Consider the following 20,616-nt stretch of genomic DNA (forward strand, 5'->3'; position numbering starts at 1 on the left):
ATCTTCTTATATAGGATGCATTTGTATCTCTTAAGAATGGAGCCTCCTCTTCGGGAGCAGCATATCTTTGTATACCACTATGCGTATGAGGGAGCATTGCCTTTGTGCTCTCTTGGAGAACTTCCTTGAAGCATCTGGCCTGCTAAGGTTGATGATGGGATGCTGGAATGGATGGACCTTTGGTCAGCTCCAGCCAAATAGTCCCTGTACAAGTTTATATGTGGATGGGTCTGTCAGTAGAGGCTGCTACCACAATAAATCCTCGATGTTCAGAAACAGCATACCTCTTAGTACCCAAGATAGTTTTAGAGGGGCAGCCATGCTGGACTGAAGAAGAACAGAGAGAGTCGGGTCCACAGTAGCACTTTAGAGACCAACAAGAGCTTCTGACAAAGGGACTTTGAGGCTGTCAGGTACCCCCGGCAGGGGATGGAGGGGTAAGGATAGTCAGATCCAGGATGGGAAACTCCTGGAGATTTGGGGATGGAGCCTTCATAGCATCCATTTTGTCCAGGGTAACTGATCATAACAGTCTGGAGATTATCTGTAATTCTGGGGGAACATCAGGTCTCATCCAAAGAATGGAGTCCTTGTTTGGCTTTCAAAAGCTTATATCACGAACATTTTGTTGGCCTCTACTGTTTTTGAATCTAGGTGCACTCCAGACCAGTGGCTGGAAGACAAACAAGCCAGAAAAGGCTTCTGTTCTTCCATCTTGCTTGGGGAAAGAGATGCGGGGTTGGATTCTCATTCTGATCCCTCATTGCTTTTCTTATTTGGAGTGAGAGATTTATAAAATGCACCGGAGAAGGAAGCAAGCAAGCAACAAACTTTATTCACTGTCCCTGCCCTCACATAAAGCCAACATTGAGGACTGTCTCATAAGATGAGGCCAAAGAGAAATCTGCTTTTGGGGAGAAGGTCCTGGGGAAGGAATGCCAGGGTAAACCCCAACCATCACCTCCCAAACAAAAGATGGCTGCTGGGCCACTAAGGAAGGCCCCAATTCAAACCCCGGAGCTGGACACAGATGAGCCTGTCACATTGAGGAGGTCACCATAGCGATCCAGGAGCTGAAAGATCACAGCATTCGTCCACCCAAAGCCCTCCTGTAAGGAGAGATCAGAAACATCAGGACAGGCACCTTGTTCCCTCGCCCCCTTTAGAGGGAGGAACACTTCTGGAGACCCAGCTTTGGGGCCCATAACCCCCAACCCATTTCTAACCCCAGCAGTGCAGTTGCAGCTCCCAGAGTTCCTAGCTCTGGGTTGGGAAAGACCTGGAGATTTGGGGGTTGGAAGCTGAGGAGGGTGGGGAGTGGGAATGGAGGGGCTTCAGCAGGGTATAATGCCATCGAGGCCACCTTCCAAAGCTGTTGCTTTCTCCTGGAGAACTGATGCCTGGAGATCAGTCATAATCCTAAAAGGTCTCCAGGCACCACCTGGTGGCTGGCAACCCCAACAGGTCTAGACCATGCTTTATTTTGGGCAGAGAAAACAGCCTCACCTGTACTTCATACTCGCCCCCAGAGCCTGGTTTCCCATCTCCTTCTACGTCATACTACAAGAAGAGAGAAGGAATTAAGAGGAGAGAGCTTTCAGCGTCAGAGAAAGAGTCACCATCAAGGGCTTTTTTGCCCGAACACAACATGCACTCATTCGTTTTATTTGTTTGTTTGTGTTATTTATAGTTGCCTTTCTCACTGCGCCTCAAGGCGGATTAGATGGGGAGTCCATAAAATCAACAGGATGAGGCATTCTGTAAAAATACAACAGGATTTGGGGTGTGGAGCCGACTGGAAATATGGTTAGCATGACACCTAACGCAGGGGTAGTCAAACTGCGGCCCTCCAGATGTCCATGGACTACAAATTCCCAGAAGCCCCTGCCAGCGAATGCTGGCAGGGGCTTCTGGGAATTGTAGTCCATGGACATCTGGAGGGCCGCAGTTTGACTACCCCTGACCTAACAGAAGCTAATTTATCCAGGAGGATCCTAAATTCAGCAAAGTGTACCCAGGCGCATAGTTCACATTGCCTAATCATTTCTCCTAGGGACAGTGCTACCCTATTATCTCTGTAGTAGAGCCCTCCTGAATAACCAAGTTTTGCATAGCTTGGGGAACATAGGGGTGTGCCACGAGAACCCAAGATAGGAAGCAACTGTTCTTCTTTCTCCTCCCCACTTCCGCCAAAACTGTGTTCTCAGGAGTCAAATATCTTTGCTCAGCTTTATTAATTTTATTAGAATTGGGTCTTTTAACCTTAACCTTTTTTCCAAGGAGTTTTATTCTTGGAAGGTAGGTTAATGAGAGAGGGAAAAGTGACAGGTCAAGGTCCCCCTGTGAGCTTCATGAACTTCTTCTTCTTCCACTTCTTCTTATATTCGATTTATTACCCGCCACTCTCAGCACGCTGACTCATGGTGGGTTACACAATACAATAAAATACAACCTCCAATTAAACCCACATTAAAACACCATAAAAATTACAAAAAATATAGAACCATATGGCAGAAGTAATAACCATCTAAACAACCCAGCTACCAGCCGAGGTCGTCTTGCGTGGATGGAGAGGTGCTGTGGATTGTTACTATTCTATTTCCTGTGTTGTAGTTTTATGGTCTGCCCTAAGTATTGAACCCTTGAACACACAGACACCATCTCAGGATGCTTCCGCAGAACACCAGGGGATTTCCTAGATGCCAGGTCTACCCTAGCCACCTACAGAGGATTTGGGAGGAAGGGGTTGACTGTGCCAGAACCGAGTGGGGAAACTCCTGGACAATTGGGGATGGAGCCTGGGAAGGGGATACAGGGCCATAGAATCAACCCTCCAAAACATTCATTTCCTCCTAGGGAACTAATCTCTGTAGTCTGAAAATGGGTTGTAATTCAGGGGGATCCGCAGGTCCCACCTGGAGGTTGCCATCAATAGGATCTCACGGAATTACAGCTCAACTCCAGATTACAGAGATCAGTTCTCCTGGAGAAAATGGATGCTTTGGAGGGGGACTCTGTAGCATTATATCCCACTGTGGTCCTGCCCTCCCCGTGCTCTAGCCCTATATCTCAGGAGTTTCCCAACCTGGAGCTAGCAGTCCCACACACACACTAGTGGTCCCTGGCAAGCCTAACACCATCTCTCTTCCTCAGTGCAGATTTCAGGGGCTGGAAAGAAGGACCCTCACCTTTTCAAACATGGCGTGGTACTTCTCGTAGGCAGCCAGGTTCATTCTCACCCAGTTCTGCGCCAAGGTAAAAGCCAGGTTACGGGCCCGGGGAGATGGGGACTTGGCCAGACCTAGCAAGCATGAAGAAGGGGTGTCAGTGAGAATTCTGGCCATACGGGGGAAGGGAAAACATGTCCGCCCTGAGTGAGGAACCTCTACAACATGGGAAGTGCACTTTTGGGTCTCCAACACCAAAAATGGCTTAGCTTTAGTCGAAGGTCATTGAGTTGGGGTGGCCACTACACCCAAAGCAATGTAAAAAAAACCTGCACAGCCAATCAAGTATCCAGAAATCTTACTGGGCAAAATCCCTCCCTGGACCCACCTACTTTCTAAAAACATGTGATGAGAGCCAGGAAAGGTGTCAGCAGGCACTGTATTGGCCATGGCTGCCATATTGAGGGGGCCACGTAAGGACAAGGAAAGGAGGTTGTGCAGATGGGGAAATCTGAAATCTCCCCCTCCTCTCTGATTCTATTTGCTGAGGGGCATCTCCTACATGTAGGAAGACTTCCTTCAGAGCTCATACAAGACCAATTCAGGTTGTCACTAGAGTTGCCAGCTTTGGGGTGGGAAATGTATGGAGATTTGGGGGGGGGAATGGATCCTGAAGAGAGTGGGATTTGACGAGGGACCTCAGCAGGGTGTAATGTCAGAGTTCACCCTCCAAGTCAGCCGTTTTCTCCCGGGGGGACTGATTTTAATCATTTGGAGATCCACTTGTAATAGCTGAAGATCCCCAAGCATTGTCAGGAGCATGACAATCCCAGGGGCCACAGATGGGGTGCCTCGACTGGGCCATTTAGTAACTAGTCCTTACCTGTAATCACCAGATGCTGCAGGGGGGCCCAAGCGTTTGGAAGATCCCACTGCTCCCCTGTAGAAGCTAGCGAGGTGGGTATCCCGTTGGTATAAGACAGCGCAGAGCTCCCCTGCGGGCACACAAAGAGTGACATGGAACACAGGCACCACTAAGAATGCTAGCAAGAGGGCAGCAAGAAAATGGGGTCAGGGGGGTCAGAAGGAGAAGGGTCCACAGTCTAATGAGGAGGGGGCTGACGTAAGTGTGGCTGGCATTCCAAGAGACACCCACCCCAGGCCATCCCCGCAGGTCGGATGAGTTAGTGAAAAAGGCCTGGTATGTCGCAGTTGAGGATTGCTTACCTCCAGGTAGAGAAGGGCCCTTTCAGCTGCAGCTGGTTCCACCCCACACTCTGCCCACAGAGGGGTGAGGTTGGATGGGTAAAAGGCCTCGTTGTGCCTCCGCCGCGCAAGGCTGTAGTCCAGCCAGACCCCAGCGTTCTCGTTCCACAGGACAGCCCGGATCGCAGCTGCTCGACGCTCATGAGCCGCCTGGAAGCCGTCGGCTTTCTCGCCGTTTCCTTGAAGGGAGGCATGGTTATTTGATGGAGATCCGAAGACCAATAAGGCCAGGGGATCACCAACCTTTTCCTTTTTGAAAGCTACTGCTGAGGAATGAAAATATCCGGAGTTACTCTCCGCCCCCGTCCTGGTTAGGGGAAGGAGCATGTGACCGTGTTTTCTTCCGTCTTAGAAACAGAACATGGAGTAGGAAGAGCTCCTGAAATGAACCTGCTTTCTTCTGACTTGGTCCCTCAAAGTCAGTATTGCCTACTCAGACTGGCAGCTGTTCTCCAAGGTCTCAGGCAGGGGTCTTTCATATCTCCTACCACCTGATTGTTTTTGGTGGAAATGCTGGGGATTGAACCTGGGAGCTTCTGCAAGCCCAGAAGATGATCTGTCAGGTAGGCAGCTCAGAAAACAAAATAAATGAATGAATAAAGCTTAGAGCAGATCTTTTTGCAATTTTTTGCTTGGTCTTTAGGGAATGCACACGCTAATCTATGAAATCGGAACAAGCTACCAGTAGCTTACAAACTACATGGGCATTCTTGGGGAAGTGGGGAGGTGGAAATATGACAAATTTTGTCTGTAGGTTTCCAATGACCGTTTAGAAAAATGATTCTCTGGATGTGATGGTTCTTAGCTTGGCTTGCTATCCCAGCTTCAGGTAGGCCTAGGGATGCCAGCCTCCCGATGGGACCTGGGGATCTCCCAGGATTACAGCTCATCTCCAGACTACGGAGGTCAGTTCCCTTAGAGAAAATTAACATGTAGGATGGGCTCTCCATTGTACCCTGCTGAGATCCCTGTCCTTTCCAGCCTCCACCCTCCAAATCTCCAGGACTTTCCCAACCTCGATCTGGCAATGCTTCACCTCCATCCTTGGCTGGTGGTCAGGCGGGATCTGTCAATTCCAACCCATTCCCCAGAGCTCACCTTTGGGTAGGAGTGATCCGAGAAATGGGTTCAAGTAACCAGGACCTTCCTCAGGAAGAGGCACCAATACCTCACTTGCTTTGGGGCCAAGTACATGGTCTCCTGCCCTGCCTGGGGTGCTCCAGGCTAGCCTGTTCTTGGAAGCTGGGTCAGCCCCGGTTAGAACTGGGATGGGAAGCCCCCAAGGAAGTCCAGGGTCACTGTGCAGAGGCAGGCAGTGGCCAAACCACCTCTGGATGCCTCCTGCCTTGAAAACCAAACGGGGTGGCCGTAATTCAGCTGCGACTCGATGGAACTCCCCACCACATGCCCACTCCTCACCCAGAGCCTTATAAAAGGAGGCCAGCAGCCGCTCGGTTCTGCAAAGGATGGCGTTCAAATCAACAGGTATCACCGTGCTGGTCTGGGTGTCTTTCCGGGTGGCTGGCAAGGGAGGCGGCCCCGGGAGGAACCAGCGTGACGAGAAATCCCAGCCAGACTCAGCCGCGCCTTTCAGCTCTGCCCAAAGGTTCTGCTGGGCTTCTGCATGAAAAAAGTCAGGAAGGGGGAGGGGGGGCGTTGAAGGTGGATAAGACAGGGGAAACCTTCAGCACCCCCAGGTTTTAGCTCCAGCTCTCTCTTCTCAATGTAAGCAGTCCTCAGCCATGCCAGGTTATGATAAATGTTAAGTTGATGTAAAGCTAAATGTAAATCACTAGGCGCTGGGTTGGGGGGAGGGGGCAATGCTCACTAGGGTTTCTAGCTTCCAGATGGTAGATGGAGATCTCCTAGCTGGCAGAGATGAGTTTCCCCGGAGAAAGTGGCCACTTCAGAAGTTGATCTCTGTGGCAATAGACTGAAATCCCTCTCCTAACCAAACTCCACCCTCCACAGATTCTGCCCCCCAAGTCTTCAAAGCTTCCCAAACCGGAGCTGGCTGCCTAGGGGTTGGGGCACCTTTCCCACAAGAGTTTGGGCACTTCTGAAGTTTAGACTAAAGACAAGGATTTTAAACGTTATGCCTGGTGGGGATAGAGAGTATTTTTCTCTGTTTCACATAGTACTAAACCTCTAGCTTACCTAGTAAGACAGGTAATTTGATTTGTTTATCAGTTATGTGCTGCTTTTCTGCTGGAACACAAGAGCTCCAAGTAGTTTACAGACTTCAAAGTCAGAAACAATATATCTATATTTTTTTATTTCATCAATTTCTATGCCACCTTCTTGGTCCCCCATCCTGGGGCGGTAAAAACCAAGCATTCATTACAACCAATAAAACGATTCAGCAGTAACATCTATAAACTCTAAAATCACAATTAAAAGTATTAAAGGTAAAGGTATCCCCTGTGCAAGCACCGAGTCATGTCTGACCCTTGGGGTGACGCCCTCTAGCGTTTTCATGGCAGACTCAATACGGGGTAGTTTGCCAGTGCCTTCCCCAGTCATTACCGTTTACCCCCCAGCAAGCTGGGTACTCATTTTACCGACCTCGGAAGGATGGAAGGCTGAGTCAACCTTGAGCCGGCTGCTGGGATTGAACTCCCAACCTCATGGGCAAAGCTTTCAGGCGGCTGCCTTACCACTCTGCGCCACAAGAGGCTCTTAAAAGTATTAAGAATTGTCAAAGTTACCTGCATCAACAATACATTCCAGGCGTAACTTAATTGACGAAAACATCAGAGGGTGGGAAGAATAAGAAAGGCCTGTTTATTTTGGAGATGTAATTTCCAGGCTGGCTTCAGCCATAAGCCTGGTGGAAGAGCTCCATCTTACAGGCCCTGTGGAACATAGTAAGTTCAGTCAGGGCTCCAATGTCCCAGGGGAGCTCTTTCCGCCAAGGAAGGAACCAGGGCTCAGAAAGCTCTGGCTCTGGTTGAGGCCAGGCACATTTCTTTAGGGCCTCAACAAGTTGATATTGCTGAATGCGTTCAAGAATTCATTGTTCTTGGATCACAAATTGATAGGGGTGGCCATTGCAGTATGGCAATAAAACGTCAAATCGCTCTGGGTCACTCAGCAATGACAAGCTTGAACCTCACATGGAAAAGCAAAGGCCATAAGCCTGACTCCCGAATCTAGATTAGTTAGACTTATTGTATTTCCAGTAGTCACATGGCTGTGAAAGTTGGACGATAAAGAAATTGGACTAGAGAAGCTTGGACAAGGCTGATTCTGTGAAGGTTCAAGGGGGTGGCAGGTTACAGTGGATGAGCGAGAGGGTTGTGAGTGTCCTGCATATTGCAGGGGGTTGGACTGGATGACCCAGGAGGTTCCTTCCAACTCTATTATTCTATGAAGAATAGATTCATTTGAACTCTGGTGTTGGAGAAGGCTTCTGCGGGTTCCATGGACAGCAGAAGTCGCAAACAAGGAAATACTACAGCACATGAAGCCTGATGCATCGCTGGACATATCACGCGATCCTACTTAATGGAGAAAGCAATTATGCTCGGATTGGTCAGTGGAAAAAGGAAACCAGGCCAAGAAAGGGCACAGTGGTTGGAAATGATCTGCACAGCTGAGGGAGGGAGGTGGTGCGGGATCAGGGATCATGGCAACAGCTGTGCCATGGGATCGCAAAGAGCTGGACTCTACTGAATGGCTGACACCAACAACGTTACTGGATCGCAGTACTCTCTGGGGCTCATATATATAAGATAATCATCAACACTCATTCATTACTACAGCACTCAAAAGGGAGGGGAGAATACTGTAGCTGCAAAAGACACCTAAAGAGACAACCATTAGAAAAGCTGTCAGCCTGATAGCCAAGACAGTAGCAGCCTCTCTGTTCCGAGTTAAATGTAGCAGTTCTTTATGTACCTTCATCCATGCCCATTGCTAGTTCCACATCTGTGCTGTAGGATTCAGGCCTGAGGGATGAAAGAAGACAGAAAAACGTGCTTCTTATTGGCAAGGAAGTGACCAGCACCCGAGACCAGAGCCAGCTTCGAGAACGGCACAGGAACTGTCAAATAACCGCAGCAGCAATTCCCCCCACCTCACCTGGGCTCCCCGACCCTGACGTTGTAGCGATTCAAGAGGTGCTCCTTGCCCGCAGCGGTCACCTTGACAGCGCGCTGCTCCTGCCAAAACTGGTACTCAGCCTCCAGAAGATGGATGTGGTCTCTGGAAAAGGGGCAGGGCTGTTAGCTACGAATCACAGCTACGGGCAGCAGGTGACAGTAAACCTCCGTGTACCACGGACAGCATTGTGAAAACCATGAAGTCAGATCGTAAAAGGCACTACAACTTTATCATCAACATATTATATCAGGGGTAGTCAAACTGCGGCCCTCCAGATGTCCATGGACTACAATTCCCAGAAGCCCCTGCCAGCATTCGCTGGCAGGGGCTCCTGGGAATTGTAGTCCATGGACATCTGGAGGGCCGCAGTTTGACTACCCCTGTATTATATAAAGCAATGTCCAAGAACAAGCAATGAAATCTCCTTGTGTTACCTGAGGTCTGTTACCTGAGGAAGGCTGTGTCATTGGTCCGCTTCAGGTAACTCTCTACCATGAGGGTAAGGAAGGGCGGCTGGCTCCGTCGCTCGTAATAGATGCGGCCTCCATTGGGGACGTGCCCAAATCTGTTCCCAAGAAGCAAAAGCTGCAGCTGAGGAGTGCAGGACACATTCTGTGGGTTGCCATATCTTCCATCCACCCAACCAGGAGACCCAATGGTTAAAGAGCGGGAGCCCCTAATCTGGAGAACGGGGTTCGATTCCCCACTCCTCCTCTACATTGAGCCAGCTGGGTGACCTTGGGCCAGTCACAGTTCTACCAGAGCTCTCTCGGCCTCACCTCTCTCACAGGGTGTCTGTTGTGGGGAGAGGAAGGAAAAGGTGTTTGTAAGCTGCTTTGAGACTCCTTTGGGTAGGGGAAAGCGGGGTATATATTTTAAAAAGCTTATCTTCTTCTTACTTTGGGGCTTCATGCCTGAACATGGCAGAGTTTGGCGCAGGTTGTGCCCCAACGCAGCCTCTGCTATTTCCTCCTCTCCATGGCTTGGGGGGGGGGGAATGTGGCCCTCGGCCCTTACCTGTCCCCAGACACCCTCTCTTACTTGTCCACAAGGTACAGGAAATTCTGGATCATGCCCCGGGCTGTGGCGACCATATCAGACAGCAGGAGGCCTTCAATCACCCAGAAAGAATCCCTGTAGGAAGAGGCCGGGCCTTAACCACTCGCCATCCCAAGGGGGGAGTTTGCAGCAATTTGAGACTTCTTGAGGACCAACGGACCCTCCCCACATTTCATGCTTGAAAACTGGAACACCCCCATGGCTGGGGCCAGTCTGTTGCCCAGTAGCATGCTCAGTTGGATCAAGGGAGAGCTAATATAATCCAGGGTCATATGTCCCACAAACACACACATTCTTTCCCAGTAGAGATTCTGGTGAGTATAAACCAAACTGCACGATATCTTCAATTATTATATTATTTAATATTTATTAGATTTATATCCCGATGCTCCTGGTAGACCGTCTTGCAGCGGGTTGCAGCACAGGTGCCCAGGACCACACCCCAACCTCCCCCATGGTTCAGAGCTCCCATGAGGGGCAGGCTTAGGGTTGCACGCCTCCAGGTGGGGCCTGGGATCTCCTGGCATTCCAGCCGATGTCCAGATGACAGAAACTGCTCCCCTGGCTGAAAAGGCAGCTTTAGGAGGTGGCCTCTACAGCATTATACCCTTCTGGGGGTCTCTCCCTTTCCCAAACCCACCCTCCTCAAGGTCCATCCCCAAATCTCCAGGAATTACCCAACCTGGAGTTGACAACCTGAGCAGGCCTCAAGCCCCCTTTGGCTACCTCTGTTTTTCAAGAGGACCTTCTTGCAAGTCAAAGGGGGGGACAACAGAAAAGGCCTGGGACAACTATAACAACGTACAGTTTTCACCCCTTAGGCGGCTGGAATGACAAAAGTCAGTGTTATCTCCTCCAACTGGCAGCAGCTATCCAGGGTTGTACAAAGAGGTCTTTCATGACTATGCCTTTGAAATGGAGATGATGTGATTAGGGTTGCCAGACCCACAGTGGAGGGCAGGGCCCCTGTTGCCAGGCATAGGTGGGTAGTGGGGGGGCTTGCCAGGAGAAAGCCTAGGAAATGCTCTGATATTTGGGCAAAACTCTATGGAAGAAGCCAGTTTTACCATAGAGTTTTTGCCCAAATACCAGAGTGTTGCCAAGACGTCGCTGGCATGACAATGTCACTGCCCATACAACACCAGCAACAAGGCCTAGGACTTTCTCATTCTCCCCCCCCCCTCCCGTATCCCCTGCTGATTGCCAGGAGGGACATGGTAACGCTACTGGGGATTTAATGTGGGACCTTCTGTATGCCAAGGGGATACTCTACCACTGAGCCACATCATTATGTGGGCATGCCACACAGCCCTTCCATCCTGTCCCCCACCCCACCCCTGAGGCTGTCCTTGCTCCTTACCAGTAATAGTACTCAATGAACCGACCGCCTGGCACTATCAGTGGGTTGGGCACATACATCAAGGAGTAACGTTCAGGCTTGATTTTCACCTCTGCTGAAATCTGAAACGTGAAATGGTTTATTTATTTACATGTGTGACCTGCCTTTCTTTGGGAACTCAGGACAATGTATGTAGAATTCCTCCCCAAGCCAAAACGACTTCCAAGCTAGGGCCTTTTGCATTGCTTCCCCCACCATCAGCAGCAGCCAGCACTGAATCCATGGTTCCCTACGGGACTTAACAGAACATGCTATTCCCCCAGTCAAATCTGCCAATGCATCCTGCTGCCATGTTGACTTGGAAGTGCCCCAAGTCCTGCAAAGGTGCCGTTTCCCCAGGCAACAAGCTTCATCTGTCACTTTCCCTCTTTGCTGCTTCTGCTCCTCATCTTAACAAATTCCTTCCTGTTCACTAGCTTTGCTGCAGCATTGTCCATCAGACTTCCTCAGCTGCTTTAGGATGCTTAGGGCTGATCCTGCGTAGAGCAGGGGGTTGGACTAGATGGCTTCTATGGGCCTTCCAACTCTATGATTCTACGATTCTATGATTCTAACCAGGGATTTGTGGAACCCGAATGGGTGGGAGTTTATTATTATTATTATTATTATTATTATTATTATTATTATTATTATTATTATTATTATTATTTGCTAAACATTTATTGAGTGATATGTGGTCATGTTGACCCACCTCCCCCCCAAAATGGCCAGTGATGGGCCTGGGGTGGGTAGGAAGGAGAGGGGTCCCGGGTGGGCATGTCCACAGCTCTGCTTCCAAATCATATTCTGCAGGATCGCGCCACTTCTTGGAAGCACCTTACTGGGGTCACCGTAAGTCAGTCATGAACTGACAACACTTACATAATATGGAACTGGGCAATTATGAAATGACATTCGTGAAAAATAAGATAGAATCTCTGCTTTCGCTTCAAAGAGAAAACTGTAATCAGCACTAAAACCCTGCCCACAAAATAAAAAAAGATAGCCCATCCTCCATGAGAATTGACTGATTCAAGTGGTTAACTAAGCTGAGAAGCAGAGCTGGCAAAGAAGGAAAGGATAAGATTTAAAGGGACAGTAGAAGCTTTACTAGCACTTTGGTAGTTCCCAGACTGAAGGTACAATTGTGCATTAAGACTGCTGCATTCTCTGTCTCCACATTATCCCCTGACCCTTTCCAGTACCCTCTCCAGTTCTGGTACTTCTTCAGGATTACCTTCCTTCCCAGCTGCTTCCACTTTGCATTCAGTTCTAAGGCCCACAACTGCAGTTTTGGATCTGAAATCCTGCTCAGGAGCTGTGGGCTGGGAAAGGACCAGAGAGAAAAAGACTCAAGGAGACAAAAAGACTCAGGGAGGAGGTTTAATCTATTGGAATGAGATCTGTAGAGGAAGTCAAGGTTATTGTTTTTTTAAAAATCTAGTTTCTTTAATAACAGAATGAACAAACAACAAAACAGAAAAAGGAAACATACGTAACAAAATACAAGAAAGAAGAGCCTTCCGATTTTTATCTCTGATGAAGATAAATCAAATTATTCATCTGTTACACTATGTTACATAGAACACTTAAAATCCCTCATCTTCCTATAAACTCATATTTCCCCCTTAATCCTGAAAACCATTCACCGGGGTGGCCAAACTGCGGCTTTCCAAATGTCCATGGACTACAATTACCATGAGACCCTGCTAGCATGCCAGCAGGGGCTCATGGTAATTGTAGTCCATGGATATCTGGAGAGCCAGTTTGGCCACCCCTGTCAAATACCATCACTTCTTTTTTGTTCATATTACCCAAAACAACCAGAAGTGGTTTCCAGTTAGCAACAAATACAGCTGTTGTCTTTTCTCTATTAAAGAGGTCCACTTTAGCCATCGCATGATATCAAGGTGGGAGAGGCAGGTTGGAACTGAAGCAATACCTGCCTGTCCAGTCTGGGGGCTCCCAGGGCTCAAACTCCTGTCCGGGGGGAAAGAAGTGGGACTCCACAAACTCTGCCAGCTGCTGCTTGGACAAGGCCCCGCTGGGTGTTGTGTTCACCAGCTGCTGAAAGCGCTCTAGAACAGTCTCTGAGAGAGAGAAAAACAAAGGAAGGCGTGGGCAGAACGTGCAGGGGTGCAATTCTACCAATCCTGGGATGACAGAAGTGCGACTTGGAGGGGAGAGCAATACGTCCCATGGCTGGCTGGTGCCTGGCTCACCCATCGGAGGCCTGGTTTACACCCCCACCAACTCCAGATTCAAAATAGGATGTACTTTTTCACATGGCATAATGATCAGTGAGCTCTGCTGTCGGAAAGGGAGAGGTGAGAAATTCATGGAGCATCAGCTCCCCAAGTTACCCTGACCTGGATGGCCCGGGCTAGCCCATATGTATTTATCATGCGGCAGTTCCACACAGGAAGCATACATAATCACATAAAATAGGTAGATTGGCCAGCTTGGTGTAGTGGTTAGGAGTGCGGACTTCTAATCTGGCGAGCCAGGTTTGATTCCCCGTTCCTTCACATGCAGCCAGCTGGGTGAGCTTGGACTCGCTACAGTACTGGTAAAGCTGTTCTGACGGAGCAGTAATATCAGGGCTCTTTCAGCCTCACCCACCTTACAGGGAGTCTGTTGTGGGGAGAGGAAAGGGAAGACGATGGGAAGCCACTTTGAAACTCCTTCTGGTAGAGAAAAGCAGCACAGAAGAACCAACTCTTCTTCACCTCCTCCTCTTCCCTAAATACTAACATCTAAATTTTCAGTCCACTCAATTGCAGCTGAAGAGAGTACAAAGAGCTCTGTCACATCTCCCTGGGAAGCACGATGCTCACACTTCTGTGAAAATAGTTTTGCAGGCTGCATCACAATCGCATTTGGGACTTGATATTTTGCCCCATTTAACCAACAGGTCTGCACAACTGACAAAGCCTGTTCGTGTTGCATTAGCCATCTTCCATGCTTTACATGGCAAGTTAAACCCTGCAGGCCTCTTGTGAGTGTTTATCAGGTTATGGGTACCGGGGGGAGCTGATTGCATCCACGTTCATTCCCTAGATTGAAATTTTGTGATTGCAGGAATTGTGCCTTGCTGGGTACAAATCTGTGCTTATTGCTGAGTGTTGTGACTTCAGTTCTTGCAACCGAAGCAAGAACTCCCTGATTAGCAGTCGAATGGGAGACCACCAAGAATACCCAGGCTTTCTGAGCACTAGCAGGTCTGCTCTTTTTGTCTTTTTTGTCTTCAAAACTCCATGAGGAGTTGCCATAAGTTGGCTGTGATTTGATGGCAAAACAAACAAACCAACAAAAAACCCCCAACAACCAAAAAACACTCACCAAAGACATGATGTCTAAATAGAGCCTCCATTTTTAGAGGCAATCTACCTTTGAATACAGATTGGGAGGCATTCATGCCCTGCTTGTGGGGCTTCCCAGAGGCATCTGGCCGGCCACTGTGGGAAACAGACTGCTGGTCCCAATGGACCTTTGGTGTGACCCCGCAGGGCTCGTCTTACATCCTGCAGAGGCTGGTCTGATTGTTTGACAGCCTTGGTCTTTAAGGCAGAGTTTGCTTTCTCGTCTTGCCCGATGAGTCAGATCTTGACCACATCCTTCCACGTCTTTTCAGCCTGTTATATAACCTCAGGCTTCCAAACAATGCACGTTTGGGTGTTTTGGAGCTTGGACATAATCTGGCGGAGCTTTCAGACCTGTTACCAACAGGAAAATCTGGTATTGTGTTAGTCACCCAGATCCAGGATCAGTCGCCCCAGCTGAATACATTCACACAAAAATGGGAAGAAACCATCTGCAGGGGTGCAGGTTGGTTTCCTGAGATTTGCTCTCTTGACTTCTGAGAACAGCTTTGGGCCTCCCACTGGGCATCTTTGGATAGAGGCTTGGACAAAAATTAAACCTGGAGGTTGGCAACCCTAGTTAGTGCTGCGTAGCCTTATTTACACAGCACTAACTAGGGTTGCCAACCACCAGGATGAATTTTGTAAAATATTGCAACCAATTAGAAGAGCTGGGTTGTTTTATTTTTGTGCCCTGCTTTTTACAATCCAAAGGCGCCTGCAAGTGGCTTTCCATCGCCTTCCCTCCCTCTCCCGCAACAGACTCCCTGCGAGGTAGGTTTGGCTGGGAGAGCCCTGATATTACTGAAGAAGAAGAAGAGTTGGTTCTTATATGCCACTTTTCTCTACCCGAAGGAGTCTCAAAGTGGCTTATAGTAGCCTTCACTTTCCTCCCCCACAACAGATAACCTGTGAGGGAGGTGAGGCTGAGAGAGCCCTGATATTCCTGCTTGGTCAGAACAGCTTTATCAGTACTGTGGCGAACCCAATGTCACCCAGCTGGGGGAACGCGGAATCAAAACTGGCTCTCCAGATTAGAAGTCGACGCTTCTACCCACTACACCAAACTGGCTCTGGTGCAAAAAGGTTTGAAACCATGTGGTCTGGATTCTTTAGAAGTCCTGAACACATGGTGTCCTATCCAGATTAAACAAGTGGGCTCGGGGGGAGGGGGGGTCTTGTACTCTGTTAGCTGGCAGGCAGGATTGAAAACGAAACTCCTTCCCTGTGCCGAATTCAGAGAAGGATGGGCAGCAGCCTGGGTGGGGCTTGGCCGGTTACCTGGGCTCTCCCGCAGTGGCATATCCACAAAGTGTTTGTCGTCGGAAAAGAGCTTGGCCAACTGGACCTGCCTCAGGAGCTCTCCGGTGCAGTAGATCTTACTAGGGGAAAGCAAAGACACAAAGCAAGAGGCACTCAGCACCAACAGGAGATGCAATCCTTCCAGGAAAGGAGACACAGCACAGCTCTTTGTATGTCCAGCTGCTTCCATTTGCAGGCCTTACCAACTTGCTTCAGTCCAATCTTAGCCCTACTCATTGCTCAGTGACTTCTGCATCTGGACTAGCCTTTCCTAGCAATTAACACCCCCCAAACTCTACCTAGAAGTCTGTTTTATTGTGTCTGACAAAATGTGCCTACTCAGAAAATCTTAAAGATCCCACTGGACTCACACGTTGTGGGGTAGTGATTTGCGTGTTGGGCTAGGATCTGGGAGAACCGGGTTCAGATTCCCACTGTGCCATGGAAGACTGCTGGGTGACTGGCTCTCAGCCTAATCGACCTCACAGGGTTGTTGTGGATAACACGAACAAAAGGTTATTGTAAGCTATCTTGGCTCCCTTGCTGGGGATAAACACGGTTCATATATGAATAAATATATCATCCAAGGTGGCATGTAATTTGATCCCTTTCGATTTTATCCTCCCATCGCCCATGAGGTAGGTTGACAAATCACTGGCTCAGATTCACCCATGGCATAGAGGGGAACGGAAGGCACCTCCCAGGCCTTCATGATGCCTGCTGATTCCTGTGCCACTCATTCACTTTGCCCTAACCCCACTGCCTCAGAGGCTGAGCCCATGCCTGCTCTTTTGTTGCAAGGTCTTTCGGTGAGTTGAGATGCCTCACAGTTCAGAACAGACCTCTGCATCTGCAGCAGACAGCAAAAGAGCTTGCATTCCTGATTTTGAGGGCTCTGGGCCAGAATATTAACCCACCCATCCTGTCTCTTTCACTGTCCCCATATCCCTGATTGTCCCTCTTCCTGGATGCAGCTCAAGTCATTTATGGTATGGTTCACAGAGAGGCCCTTATTTTCCCCAGCCAAACAGCTTCCCACTGCAACCACCTGGACCCTTAGCTTGAGCACTTGAGTCTCAGCTGCTATCTCTGAGCCAGCTGGGACAGAACAGAACCAGCCTCACACTCTATTTGCCTCCCCGTTATCAGTGACATTCGCTCACCTGTCACAGGGGGGTGGGAAACGGCCTTCCGCTGCTTGCCAGATGGGAACAGCCATACAGAGGCCCAGGAGCACCCAACGGGGTAGGGCTGGCATCTTGGCAGAGGTGAAAGTGCTACACAGACCAGCAGGTAGGTCTCATCCGTACAACATCCAGGAAGTAAAATCAAGTCCGAAGGGTGGTTTTGAAGTGTAACTAGGGCTTGGAGGTGTGGCCAAATTTCCCTGCCAGAGTTTATTTTCTCCTGCTTCACAAGCCTGCACACATGAAACATGAGTCCTTCACATCACATCTGAGTCAGCAGAGAGAATGTGCTTGTAGGTGTATTGGCTTTTGACAGCGAGAACATGGCAACAGCAGACTGGCTTTTTCAATGTCTGGTTGCAGATGATTGCAAGAAGGGAAAGAGCCCATTGGCAGCCTGAAATTTAGCCCAGTATAAGTTTCCGACTTCAATTCCCTCGTGTTGTTATGGCCAAGTCAGGAAGACTCAAATTGGGCCCAATTCTTTGTTCATTGAGAAACAGATTCGGTCTAAGATGCTGGATTCTGTGAACTTGAGGCCAGTTAATTTTCAAACCATGACACACACCTGGATATCCGTTGTCCCACTGAGATTAGTCACTAAAATATGGCAAGCCCTGTAAAGTCCAGCTATTTGGCAACAGGAATGCCTTGCGTGTAAGCTAGGTGGGGGAAGAAGATCTAAGGGCTATTCGAGGCAAAAGGACTGAAGCCAAGTCCCTTGGATTGGGGAAGAAAATCTATTTTGGCCTGATCACAACCATGTTAGGGCTGCTGAGGCCTCCTTTAGGGCTGCGCAAAGAACTCACATAGGTGAACACGCTACGTTGATAAAGCAGGGATGATACCAAAACAAAAAACCAAAAAAACCAAACGACAAACTGATTTGAAGGAGTCTTTAAGTTAGCAGCTGACAAATTTAGCAGAAAGACTGTCAGGAAGGGGATGTCATTAGGAATGATTTGTTTGCAAGAAGTCAAAAATGGGCTTGGAGGCTGTAACTTTTTTTTGTGATTTGGCTTTTTCTGTCTCCTGTAATTGTATAATAAACAGTTCAACAGCTCTGGAAATTTTATTTGTCTTTCTTTGACAGGATCTAGCCCTTTCTAATGCTAACATAATAATGAATCAAGGTGCTTAACCTGGTTACTGGGAGAGCTGTAAATAATGTAGCCTTATCTGAGATCTCTGTCATCCCAGCCACGTGGTGTTTTTACCTGGTTTCAATTATCACTGCTCATCTATTTCTCCTTTTGGTAGGGATACTGACACCAACCATCTTCGTATTTAGGAAGCTTTTTGCTCTTTCCCACAAGCATTGGGGTTGCTGATACATCATTGCCCTATGTCTTTCCCCAGTATTCAGGGCCTGGGTCTCCTTTGGCCACAAGGAAGTAAGGCCCACTGAGCTCAATGGGCTTTGAAGTGTTAAATTAAGCTTTCAAAGGTACACTGTTGACTGTGGTACAAGATGATCAAGGAAGGCAGGATGCATAAAGGCATGAGGCACTGCAGACAATATTTTGTCCAGCAGGGGGCCCCAACTTGTAAGCAAAATTTTTGTGTTGACAAAACCCCTTTGTGACTCTCAAGGGAGGCTGATATGAATTACCTGTTTGAGCCGCTGTTGCAAACAATATATTAAAGCAACAAGAGCATGGCAAGAAGCATATCCTGAACTCAGACCCACAGGCCCAGCAGTGGGGGTGGCCAAACTGTGGCTCCCCAGATATCCATGGACTACAAATCCAATGAGCCCCTAGTGTCATGTGCTGGCAGGGGCTCATGGGAATTGTAGTCCATGGACATCTGGAGAGCCACAGTTTGGTCACCCCTGGGTTTAGGACTGATCCATGCCTGCTGATAGAACCATCACCCTCTTTGAATGAGACACCCCAACCATTTCCACAATACAATTTCCAGTCCTGGTTTACCACTATGATATGGATTCCTCAAATACTGGACAATGTATACATATATCAGGGAATCTAACAAAACAGTCAAATAGGGAATAGCTTGCTCCTGCGGACTGTAAAACATTCATGGAAACCATCCTTCTGGTGATGTATTCGTACAAAAATGTCAGGGTGGTGGTGGTGGTGGTATAGGACCATAAAGTACAAGGAAGCAGGTCTCCACAGGGCCATATGGGGGAAATCCTTACACATCAGCTGTTCCAGCTCAAGAGGAGAAAGCCATCTGCTTCAGCAGTTAGCCAATTACGATAAATACTACCTAGACCAGCCAATCTCACATCTGCTAAATCCAAGGGTTTGCCTCAGCAGAAGAGAGTCAACAGGGACGGGGAACAGCTGCCAGGGTATTGAAATCTATGCATGTCTATATGCATGTCAATGGGGCTTATGGCTGAGCACCTGCATGTGATGAGGACACTTCCGGTTTGGAACTTTCTGCATTAATGTACTGACAGGACCTCCCCATGGCTAGTGTGTGCAACCCATTTTATAGGACTTTATATGGCTGCACAGCTGGCAAGGGGGGGCATTGATTTTAAGCAAAGTGAAATCACACCTGTTCCTCAGTGTAACATGCTTCCGAAAGAGGTGCTGAGTTCTCCTTCTCTGGAAGTTTAAGCGGAGGCTAGATAGTCATCTGACAGAAATGCTGATTTTTATGAACTCAGGCAGGTGGTGAGTGGGTGGGCAAGAAGGGATGTGCCAGTGTTTGTCTCTTGTGGCCCTTCTTTGCATACCTAGGGAATTGCTGATCGCCACTATGGGATGGTGGTAGGTGAATTTCCTCCAGGCCAGGCTGGATTCTGGAGATTTTTGGTTGGGGGGAATCACTGAGGCATGAAATTGAGGTCACTGTGGGTGGGCAGGTAGTTATGAGTTCCCGCATTGTGCAGGGGGTTGGACTTCAGGGGTAGTCAACCTGTGGTCCTCCAGATGCTGGCAGGGGGCTCATGGGAATTGTAGTCCATGAACATCTGGAGGACCACAGGCTGACTACCCTTGGACTAGATGACCCTGGTCCCTTCCAACTCTCTGATTCTATCACCATCACACCATCAATTGGTGTGATATCACTCAAATTAGAGCAAAATTTCAGACCAGTAATACCTTCAACGAACAACGAAACTTGAACACATGAAGCTGCCTTATAATAAGCAGGGATAGACCCTGGTCTATCCAAGTCAGTATCCTCTACTCTGACTGGCAGCAGCTCTCCAGGATCCAAGACAGAGGTTTTATACATCATCTACTGCAATATCCTTTTAACTGGAAACAATGGGGATTGAACTTGGGACCATCTGCATGCCAAACAGATGCTCTACCATTGAGCCACGGCCCTTCAGAAGCCTCTATAAGGCATAAGCTGTCATGAGTCAAAGCTCACTTCAGCAGATATGCTGATCAAGTATCTGATTAAGTGCTCTTTGACTTGCACGAGTTTATACCCCCGGAAAAGTCTGTGGGGGTGCTACTGGACTCTTGATTCTGTTCTGTTGGTTCAGAGCAGGGGTAGTCAAACTGCGGCCCTCCAGATGTCCATGGACTACAATTCCCAGGAGCCCTTGCCAGCATTCACTGGTGAATGCTGGCAAGGGCTCCTGGGAATTGTAGTCCATGGACATCTGGAGGGCCGCAGTTTGACTACCCCTGGTTTAGAGTGACACAGCTACCCATCTGCAGGAAATTAGGAGAACACTGTAATTGAAGACCATAAAACCATTTCTGCAGATAGGGTATCTGGAGTTCTTAAGCTGCTACACCCAAATGGCAAAGTCCTCTCTTGAAGAATGAAACAGGAACACAGATTAGATTCCA

The 20,616-nt window shown here is 48.6% G+C and overlaps 1 protein-coding gene across 1 annotated transcript; it reads right to left on the reverse strand.

Annotated features, from left to right (window-relative positions):
• Positions 1–815: 815 nt before the first annotated feature.
• On the reverse strand, positions 816–16,950 carry LOC143832305 (trehalase-like). Its single transcript, XM_077326527.1, has 15 exons — positions 16,802–16,950; positions 15,618–15,718; positions 12,917–13,064; positions 12,212–12,299; positions 10,957–11,057; positions 9,579–9,671; positions 8,986–9,102; positions 8,517–8,639; positions 8,334–8,383; positions 5,853–6,053; positions 4,395–4,612; positions 4,051–4,162; positions 3,189–3,301; positions 1,507–1,560; positions 816–1,109 (listed from the first exon to the last, which is right to left on the reverse strand). The coding sequence occupies exons 1-15, from the start codon at positions 16,894–16,896 to the stop codon at positions 1,008–1,010; spliced, it is 1,716 nt and encodes a 571-aa protein (XP_077182642.1). The 5' UTR covers positions 16,897–16,950; the 3' UTR covers positions 816–1,007.
• Between the last annotated feature and the right edge of the window lie 3,666 nt (positions 16,951–20,616).

The sequence above is a fragment of the Paroedura picta genome, chromosome 1 (genome assembly GCF_049243985.1).
Source record: "Paroedura picta isolate Pp20150507F chromosome 1, Ppicta_v3.0, whole genome shotgun sequence".
NCBI lineage: Eukaryota > Metazoa > Chordata > Lepidosauria > Squamata > Gekkonidae > Paroedura > Paroedura picta.